This window comes from Anguilla anguilla, chromosome 1 (genome assembly GCF_013347855.1).
Source record: "Anguilla anguilla isolate fAngAng1 chromosome 1, fAngAng1.pri, whole genome shotgun sequence".
NCBI lineage: Eukaryota > Metazoa > Chordata > Actinopteri > Anguilliformes > Anguillidae > Anguilla > Anguilla anguilla.
Window position 1 is genome coordinate 79,581,253 of NC_049201.1, and position 10,356 is coordinate 79,591,608.

Here is a 10,356-nt window from a genome sequence, read left to right on the forward strand (position 1 = left end):
GACCAATCCGTTTGGGAAATATACGCGCATTCGTGAAGCCTAGGTATCGTCTAAAATAGCTGTGCATAATACCACACCTGTTACTTACAGCGTCGTCGCCCTTTTCAGTACAGTCTGGCTTGATTGACAATTCATTCACGAAGGACCAAAACGAAAGTGAACGGGGAATCGATTTTGAAACTGGGAGTGGCATTTCCTTTTATAAAGGTATTTCACTGTCAATTCCCACATGAACACTGAATAATTCTGTAATTCTGTAGCTGGAATTGTGCTTTAAAGGTGGAATTTCTGCATTAAAGACTACTTTTATCGGCAGCTGCCCACTCAGCTGAGCTGCCAGGTAAAGGGTTGAACAGTGCCCTACTTACGTCCGGTTCAGTTTCTCAGATTCCGCCCGGTTACTCAGTAGAGGATCATGGGAATGGCCCGTTATCTCCAGTCACAAGGTTCAGAAATAGCCTGCAGTCGGAGAAGCTTCAAAGCTGACAAAGAGATGCTAGCAGGTTGACGCAAGTTAACAACATACAGTATTCAAGATTTTCTGTCAGCTGCAATTATGAACACCACAGAAACCAATAATGTCATAAATGCGCATGATGACAAAGATGACAAAGATGGAGCAGCGGCCAAAAATGTGAGTGCTGTGGCTTATGTTTTTATGTAAATTGGATGCATGAGCCACAATATTTGTCAACTGGTCACCTTCCCTATCGCATGAACTATACTTTTTGCTTCTATTGCTTGGTTTATGTTTTCCTCCTCCGACAACTCTGCTTGCATTTCTTTCTGTCCTAAACTAAGGAACCAATGACCATTGCAGTGTCTGCAAGCACACTGTTTAACACGAAGGACCAAAAAGAAAGTGAGACCAACGGGGAAACGATTTTGAAGCTGGGAGTGGCATTTCCTTTTATAAAGGTATTTCACTATCATATTCTTTCCTTATAAATTGCATAATTTCGAGTTTCATTAAGTAAAGTTTAATTTATTTGGGACAGTTAATATGGTATTAGTAACAAACATTTGTTGCAATATGCATATTAAAAATTCTTCTGTGTTTCTACATTTTCTAGAAATCAGTGCACATAATTATTGAATGCAAAAGTTCTCATTAAAAACATTTTCTGTGTACTACAAACCTTTTGCGATTTTTCATTACTAGCTTTCATTTCAGATATCATATGGTTTCACCCCGTCAGTGTAGTGTACCTCTTAGCTTTATGACAGCTGTTCATACAGTTAATGACTGAAGGTGGGTTTTGTTTGGAACAGGCCTTGGTGACAGCAAATAAACATTTACAGAAGCTTTACCCTGGCAATGAGATACCATTCAACATTGTCCTGATGACTAATACAGACACACAAGAGCAATGCCTCAGAAACAGCCTCAATGAGTTTAGTAAGTACACCCTGTTAGCAATACATGTTTTACTGTAGGCCAATGGCACAGTATTGAATGTAAGCTAATGCAACAAATAATATAAACTGTTATTATAATCAATTTCAGAGCACAAAATTGAAAACATATGAAGTGGAAAAATTTAAATAATTTAAATAATTGTTAAATTAGTTATATTATTAGAAGCTAGTTATTTGAAATTATTTATGTGATTATTGTCATGGTTCTGTGTCTGTCTGCGTTTCCTTTTTTGGACCGCCAGATGGCGGCACTTCAGTTTATAGTTATGTTCTCTTGCTCGGTCTAATTGCATGATTGTTTCCAATTATTCAATTATTGTTTTCGGTTGTCTCGTTTTTCCTTCCCTCTCTGTGGCCTGATTGTGCATTGTGCCCTCCTGTGTCTCGTCAGTGTCTTGTCTATTTAAGTTCTTGTCTTCCCTGACTCAGGTGCTGGATCCTTGTGTATGTTTTTCTGATCGTGTTTCGGTATGTGTTCCCACGTGTACTTTTGACTCTGTGTTTGGTCCCTTGGGGGGGGTGGGGGTACTGTCATGGTTCTGTGTCTGTCTGCGTTTCCTTTTTTGGGCCGCCAGATGGCGGCACTTCCGTTTATAGTTCTGTTCCTTTTCTCTGTCTAATTGCATTATTGTTTCCAATTATTCAATTATGTTTTTGATTGTCTCATTTTCCCTTCCCTCTCTGTGGCCTGATTGTGCATTGTGCCCTCCTGTGTCTCAAAAACATCCACGTGTACTTTTGACTCTGTTTGGTCCTGAGTGTAAAAAAAAAAAAAAAGTCATTTTTATCTATGGATTAGCAATGAACTGAATTACAGCACCAGGATTCAACAGCAAAAAAGGCTTGTGTTCATTTCCCCATTAGGTTTAAGTGAAATCCGTATCCGTGAGGATGACATCAGCAAACTCGCCGGGAACATTCTCTACCTCACCGAGGACCCTGAAAAAGCAGAGAATGCCATTGAAATAGGTAGAGTTAAAAACTCAATGTCACAGATGCGGAAGATATTATGCAAAACAAAAATGCAGAATGTCCAAAGCAAAAATGGTTCACACAGACATTTCATGATACCCTTGTGAGGCTAAGATTTTATCATGCCGTAACACAGAGGCTAATATCAAGCCTGAAAACAGAACGATGTCTCACTCCACCCCCCACAGGGCATGCAGCTGCCATTATTTTCCCCAATGACCAGGAAGTGCAATGGAGCGATGAAAGACAGGTACCGTGAGCGTGAGAGCACCAGCTTGGTGGATTTTACGTCCACAACAACAATGTCATTATACAGAGGAAGTATTATTCTGGTCTGAATGGGAATTGATGGCATTTTACCTAACCTTATAAGTGAGCTATTTTGTTCAGAAAAGTATCACATTTTATCATATATTATTCAGTCATAATTAGTGGAATAATTGCTTAGCAATGATTATTCAAGCAAACATTCTAAAGCAGGACTGCCCAACCCTGTTCCAGAAAAACTACTGTCCTGTTCCCTCCCACCCTAGCTAAGCACACCTCATTCAACATCTACAGATCTCACTGAGCTTCTAATTAGCAACATCGGGGGTGTGAATAGGGGTTTAAATGAAAACCTACCGGATGGTGGATCTGGGGAGCCAGGTTCTAATGAAAAGGCAAACTTGACATTCGATGAAGTGAAAAATAAATTTATGTGGCACTGACACCAGTTTTCACGGTGCTTACTCAGGCATATTTATGATGTATCATTTGACATGTCTTTAGGAAGTTACCAGGCCAGTCTGTGTAACTTACTGACTCTTTGTTCATGTTATCACATTTGTACATCACCAACAAGTGGATTAGAGAGCTAGTGTTTAAGCTAACTCTCAAGATCACTGTTTTGCTTCTTGCCCATGTGCTTCTTGAATGGTCATTTAAATATGCGCACATTATACTTGTTCAGTCTGAATCATGATAGACTATAATCTGACTACTTGCGGACGCCATTTTGCTTCATGACATGTTCATCTTGAACCTTCCTTCCACCGTCTTTGGCGAAATTCAGCTTCGTGTGGCCTTCGACGGGGATGGCGTTCTGTTCTCTGATGAGTCTGAGGTTGTTTTTAAGAAGAAAGGGCTGGAAGCCTACACAGAAAATGAGGATGATTCTGAGGACATCCCTCTTGCAGAGGTATCTTTGTCTGTGTGCTTCTTGCAGTCAAGCGAGTAACTAAAAATGTACTGTTATGACGCTACAGTTGGCAAAGAAAAGGTGTGTTGACACTTGTATTTGTTTTATTTTGGTGGTTTTTTTGTCATTTGAATACAGACTCTGACATATCTTTTCACCTTCATCCTCAGGGCCCCCTGAGGTGCTTTCTGGCGGCTCTTGGTAACATGGAGAAAAAATTCCATGCCAAGGGTCTGTACAAACCTTGCCCCGTGCAGACCTACCTGGTGACATCACGCGACCCGGTCATTTCGGGGACCAGGGCCCTGAAGACCCTGAAGAGCTGGGGCCTGGAGCTCACTCAGGCCTTCTTCTTATGCGGGAGGCCCAAGGGCCCGCTCTTGCAGACGATCCGCCCGCACATCTTCTTCGACGACCAGAAGCCGCACATCGACGGAGCACGTGAACTGGGGATCTTCTCCGCCCACGTGCCTTATGGGATAGGATACGAGACCTACAAGTGTGCCGCCCAAGAAGCCAAAGCAGAAGTGATAAACTATGGGGATAAATAAAATTCTAACTTTAAAATTAAAATGCACAACAAAGTCAGCATTAGCTGAAGCTGGGCTGTCTTGGGAGGATGGGCCTATTTCTATGTCTTTTCTCTTTCATAGTACTTCCATGAAAAATAGAAGACAGAAACTGACACTATTTTTTATTTTTTATTTTTATTTTTTTACCAGAAACATTCACATTCACAAAAGTATCATATGTAAATACATAGAATTGACTTATTTATTCACATGACATACATAATGCATAGCTTAAAGTGCTGGACACAGGGAATGTTTCTTGGAGAAAAAATCATTTATTTATTTTATAAATGAAGAAGTTCAAAAACATAAGCTTGTTTTTTTCTGTTTTATGTTGTTGAAGTTAATCTTTTTCTTCAGAATGGAGTGTTAACACTCCTGCATTCACTCTTGCACAATGCAACACAGACAAAATATTTTTAGAATCTTTAAAAAATGTTAGTGCTCTTATTCACTCAGCACATTGAAATTGATCACACCCCTTTTGAACTTTTCCCTTTCAAGATAATTTACATAGGGCCATTACCAGATGTAAATTATCCAAAACTTAGTAATCTAAAAAGATTTATGGGTAAAAACCTGGCAAATCACAAAGTCTTGCTAAATGTAAAATTGTATATGTAGAATATAAAAATGTTGCACGTAAGAGCTGGGAGTAGTAGTTGATCAAAGGCTACCAGAATCAAGGCATTGAAATGTATCCATAAAAAGCTAACATTGTGTTGGTGATATATAACAAAAATTTTATAAATCAAAGGATGCCATATTGATGTTATACAAGGCTTTTGTCAGCCCAGACTTTCAATATTACTGTATGTGCAGTTCTGGGCACCAAGCTGAAAAAATAGATATATATTTTTTCTTTCCGTTGTTCTGCCAGCAACTCAAGGGGCATAGGTGGTAATTTGCAATGCCATTGTTGGATACCCTCCGATATCTTGAAAATAAACAGGCAAACCTTCTTATTGCCCAAAGCGGCAAACAATTCCACAGTTTAAAAGTTTGTATCTTTCTCTGATCTTTCAGTCTAAATATAAATTTTATTTGTTTTATATTATTTTAAAAACCATGGAGTGTCCATTTTCTATAATTTAAATTTCCATTTATATAATGTATTGAGGTGTTCTGGGGAATTTGTCGAGTTTAATGAATGGCCATCATCACTCAGGCAGTACAGTCGTTGCGCTTAAGAAGTTACACTACAATACCCACAAAGCACCGTTCATAAAATTTCGCCATGTGTTCTGGAAGTTGCAGTTTGTTTTCCCACTCGCCAGGAAGCCTGCGGACAGGAGTCCCTTGCATTGATGTCTGCTGCGATAATTTTGGCTGCTGTGCTCGGCGGTGGAGTACTAATCATCGCTCGCCGTATATTTTCTAGAGGTTCCGCCGCCAAGATGTTGCACTATCCGCCTGAAATGATGCGTGGGAAAACTATTATAATAACTGGGGCTAATAGCGGCATTGGGAAGGCCACAGCGCTGGAGCTCGTGAAACTGCAGGCGCGTGTTATCATGGCCTGTCGGGACCGACAGAGAGCCGAGGAGGCCGCTCAGGAGATACAGCTGGAGGCTGGACCGGGTCAGGGAGATGTCGTAATCAAACAACTGGACCTCGCTTCTCTGAAGTCTGTGCATAGCTTTTGTGAAGAGGTCATCAAGGTAACATTCGCTAACGTTAGCACCTACACCTTTCGCACAATTTAAGGTTAGCATGCTGCGGCTAACAAAACAATGGCACATCACATGACCCTGATATGACGTTCTTGCTAACCAGTCACCTTGCTGTATTTAGCGTGGTGCCTTACCTGGTTGTGCTCCTTGGCTGACTTGCTAGTTGGTGACAGTAAATAGCTATCAATATAACTGGACGTGGAAAATAGGGGAAGATGTTACTGTATGTAACCGTGAAATTGACCGAACGTAACGTTACACTTTCTATGGACTTGTGTAGCTTGCTAACGTGAGCTTCTAGATTAACAGCATTAGGTAGCTAATGTGCTCGCTGGATAACAACTGTAGTCTACCACAAATGACTGGCTTAGTCTGGCTAACATATTTTTTCCTCGGGTAGGCTTTAACCAGGTAACGAAGCTAGCAACATGAGTACAATTGTATGTAGTTATTTATTCGTCTTTCTAAACGCACTCGGGTAACTTGAATGTAACTTCGCTGTCTGAACATCTCTCAGAGCAGTGAGAGTAATTGGCTGCTAAATTAACTAATTTATCGTTATGAACATTGTGTTTTGCCGCGTGATAGTACCGATAGCCAGGGCTTTAATCGCGTCTGTCATCATTTATTTCCCGCGGACCATTTTAAGCTGGACTCTTTGAAAACTGGAAGTTCCGCAGCTCAGTTGAGGTTTCCAGGGGACCATTTACACTGAGTTCTCATCATCTGGTGAGGATCGAGGACGGACGGGGAATGCTGCTTTCAAACCCTGTCCGCCAAATATCCTGGGCCAGGCTCTGGCTACGGATGCCAAGTCTCATCCCTATCTTCAGTATAAACACACTTCACATTGCGATACGTCTTTTTAATGTCGGCCTAATTGCTCGCATCACTCATAATAGGGAGTAGCTTTTTAAGACTGGTCTCAATCCCAGACAAATGTACTGACTGCAAGGAGTGGTGAACTTTTGGAAGAAAACTTGACATAAATTTGTGAAGAGCTATCCGAAGTTCTGAACCCTCCGAAGTTCCTCAGTGTTTGGCGGATTTCGCACTCGGAGTTGAAAAGGGTACCGATTTAAATGCGACTTCATCCATTTCTGTTTGTTATAGAGAAGTTATAACCATTCACGCTTGGCATTAGTACTGGGAAGTAGAATCATGATTTGGATTAGAGGTTTGCACATTCATAAACTTCCCCAGCTCTGTTCACTGTATGTATTTTTGTAACACTGAACTGCTGTACATTGTGATCTTATTAAACCTCAGTGGATCATGTACTGTATGAACCTTGTCCCTAAGTCCCTTGTGAACGTCTTATGCTGGCTACTTAATGGGTGGAACTATCAGTCATTCACTATTATGAACCAACCAAACCCCTCCATAGGAAAACACAAATTAATACCTCTGTGAGTGAAATCTCTTGGTGATATCTTCACCTCAGTGAAAAAGCCACGCCTTTTCATGGCAATAGGCCCGATGAGTGGCCTAATTAGAGTAATGTTCTGTTTTGTTTTTTTTTTTGTTTTTTTTTCATCGTTCATCTTTTTTTTTCTTGTATGAAGGAGGAGCCGAGGATCGATGTGCTAATTAACAACGCGGGGATCTACCAGTGCCCCTACGCCAAGACGGAGGAAGGTTTCGAGATGCAGTTCGGGGTCAACCACCTGGGCCACTTTCTCCTGACCCACCTCCTGCTGGACCTCCTGAAGAGGTCCGCCCCCAGCCGCATCGTGGTGGTCTCCTCCAAGCTCTACAAGTACGGGGACATCAACTTCGAGGACCTGGACAGCGCGCAGGGCTACGACAAGGCCTTCGCCTACAGCCGCAGCAAGCTGGCCAACCTGCTCTTCGCCTGCGAGCTGGCCAAGCGCCTGGAGGAGTCCGGCGTCACCGTCAACGCCCTGACCCCCGGGATCGTCCGCACCAACCTGGGCAGGCACGTGAACATCTCCCTCTTGGCCAGGCCCTTCTTCAACCTGGCCTCCTGGGCCTTCTTCAAGAGCCCTCTCCAGGGGGCACAGACCTCCGTCTTCCTGGCCTGCTCGCCGGACGTGGACGGCGTCCAGGGGAAGTGTTTCGCCAACTGCAAGGAGGAGGAGCTGCTTCCCAAAGCCACGGACGCGGAGGTGGCCAGGAAGCTCTGGGACATTAGCGAGGTCATGGTGGGCATCACTAAATGAGCCGGAGACCGTGAGATCAGCTACTAAAGACGCAGATAACGCGTGGCAAAGTGAAGATGTGCGCTGTGTGTGTGTTGTGGCCATTTTCACTGGGTTGTGTGTATGTGGGTTGGGGTAGGGATGGGGGGGGAGGGGGGCGTGGATATACATGATTTATTGTATTTAAGTCGTGTGCATTGAGGTTTGCAGTAACACTGCACTTTATGCTTTTGCTGATACAAGATGACAGTGTCTCCTGGAGGGGAAGCTGTTATGCTAACTGCTTACTTACATTTACATTACATTCATGTAGCAGATGCTCTAATCCAGAGAGACTTGCCATATAGGAGAAACACGAATGCGTTCAGCCTGATTAACGTGTGCAATAGTGCCAGACCTGGCTAACGACGTTCCCAGACCAGAAAGTAAGGATGAAGCACCACCACAGCACGAGTTCAGGTTAACTGTGCTAACCAAGAACGTACAAATTCAGGCTACGTCCATAAAAAGAAGCGTAAAACCATGACAATTTAGCCGAAAACCATAAAGATCTTTAGTCATATTCCTTGGTAGGCCCTGTTCAGAGGAAGTGGTGTGTAACTACTGAAAGGTTAACAAAAGACACTTTTTAATAAAAAAAAATATTTTTTTTGTTATTGCCTGACTTTAGTGCTTGAATACTGAGTGTATAAGAGGACTGAATGGACGGGAATTGCTGCAAATTAACAGGTGTTGATTTTATGGCTGATTTCTGGGGTGTGACTAATTTGCCAGTTCATTTCAACCATTTATTCATTTTTATGAATATTATTTGGGATTTTACTCCTGCTGCCTACTCTTAATATTTCATATTTGAAATGCTAATGTTTGGTGACTTAAGACATGTTTTGATTAGACTGTCATATGTTCTTCACTTGATGGAAAACTAGTAGACTTTTATTAAAATCGATTTCACCCCCCTACCCCCAAATCAGAATAATCTGTGTTGATAGTGCTTTTTTCACATAATTTACTGCCTTTAGTAGAAGATGGTTTTTAACATGCTCGGTGCCCCAAGTACTGATTCCCTGAGTACTCTGCAAAGTGGAATCACGTGTTATTCATTCATTCATATCTGAGCATTTACTGGACCAGTGACTTGAGTCTAACTACGGATCAGTTCAGGCAACGGGCCAGTGCTGAGGCCGAGCCATCGGGGCCACAAGCGATGACCTCTGACACTCCTTTCACCGTGCGAAACGGGCAAAGTTTCAGTCCCTCAGGATCTTCCTCACACCTGAGGTTCACACACAGACCCCGTGGCTTGCCACCTCCGCTCATTTAAAAAAAAAAAACGATCACTGCAATACATGACCGTAGCACTGGGACAGCATAAAGTTGGTGTCACCAGTCGGTGCGAAAAAGAAAACGTGCAATGCCAGAGTCACTTTCGGTGTCTTTCCAGGGATCTATTTATAAAACGTGCTGGGGATCCACAGTAATTCAGGGGTCATGTCAGTTGGTAGTAGTTAAAAAAGAAAAAAACTTGTCAAGTGTTAACCCAATGCTAAGTTATGGCTGATATGAAAATTTCAATAATAATAAAAAAAGGAACTTGAACATAGTCATCTGAACCACTTTTATTTAGGCCTACTATTTATTTTTAATTTTATCAATTAAAATGTTCTGTTGAAGTTAAATATTTTGGTTTGGCAATAAAATCTATTTTCAAAATGTTCCTTTGTAAGTTGATATCTGTGCTCCTCTACTTTTTCCATGAAACTTGGTCGTCGTGTCAGACAGACACGACAACCAAGACAGACAGATGTCCAGACAGATATTACTTATTGATATCAGGCCCCAGATTTATCATGTTGTGTGTCTACTAATATGCTGCGATGTTTTTTATATACATCCTTAATCTTAGTGGTTAATCAAAGAATGCCAATTGAGCGTGTAAAAAAGCAAAGAGCATGCTTATTTGAATTAATAGGTCTCATTTGCAGACAATTCTGTTAAGAAGCAATAAACCCGAGCAGTTTTAGAGTTCAGTTAGCGTCAAATCAACCGTGTCAGTCCTTGGCGACGCTGAGCGCTCTCCCGTTTTTCAAACGAAAATGGCCGTTTCTTCACGTTAACGGTAGATTTGCCGGCCTTCGCGTTGGTAGCAAATCCTTTCCCCCCCCCCACAGACAGACGCCTAATGCATTCCCCACCTGCAGCCCCCCATAGGGACATATTACGGATCATTTAGAGGGGGGCGGCGAAACAGAAGAGCGTGCACTGGACCCAACATCAGCCGAATTAATCTGATCCAGCCCTCGCAAAAAAAAACACAAAAAACGAAAAAAAAACGGCGTTCTCCAGGCGTTTGGCACAGTAGTTGAAACTTGTTTGTT

The 10,356-nt window shown here is 42.1% G+C and overlaps 2 protein-coding genes and 1 long non-coding RNA gene across 3 annotated transcripts; all 3 read left to right on the plus strand.

Annotated features, from left to right (window-relative positions):
- Nucleotides 1-247: 247 nt before the first annotated feature.
- On the plus strand, nucleotides 248-1,844 carry LOC118233352. Its single transcript, XR_004766520.1, has 4 exons — nucleotides 248-634; nucleotides 802-918; nucleotides 1,273-1,399; nucleotides 1,811-1,844. It is a non-coding gene; the product is annotated as an uncharacterized LOC118233352 (long non-coding RNA).
- Nucleotides 1,845-1,883: 39 nt separating this feature from the next.
- LOC118233346 (cytosolic 5'-nucleotidase 1A-like) lies at nucleotides 1,884-5,217 on the plus strand. Its single transcript, XM_035428965.1, has 5 exons — nucleotides 1,884-1,887; nucleotides 2,284-2,388; nucleotides 2,580-2,641; nucleotides 3,446-3,571; nucleotides 3,742-5,217. The coding sequence occupies exon 5, from the start codon at nucleotides 3,778-3,780 to the stop codon at nucleotides 4,120-4,122; it is 345 nt and encodes a 114-aa protein (XP_035284856.1). The 5' UTR covers nucleotides 1,884-1,887; nucleotides 2,284-2,388; nucleotides 2,580-2,641; nucleotides 3,446-3,571; nucleotides 3,742-3,777; the 3' UTR covers nucleotides 4,123-5,217.
- A 174-nt stretch (nucleotides 5,218-5,391) lies between these two features.
- LOC118233335 (retinol dehydrogenase 14-like) lies at nucleotides 5,392-9,560 on the plus strand. The gene is made up of 2 exons (XM_035428940.1): nucleotides 5,392-5,804; nucleotides 7,382-9,560. Exons 1-2 carry the CDS (start codon nucleotides 5,451-5,453, stop codon nucleotides 7,997-7,999), a joined length of 972 nt encoding a protein of 323 aa, XP_035284831.1. The 5' UTR covers nucleotides 5,392-5,450; the 3' UTR covers nucleotides 8,000-9,560.
- The last annotated feature ends 796 nt before the right edge of the window (nucleotides 9,561-10,356 follow it).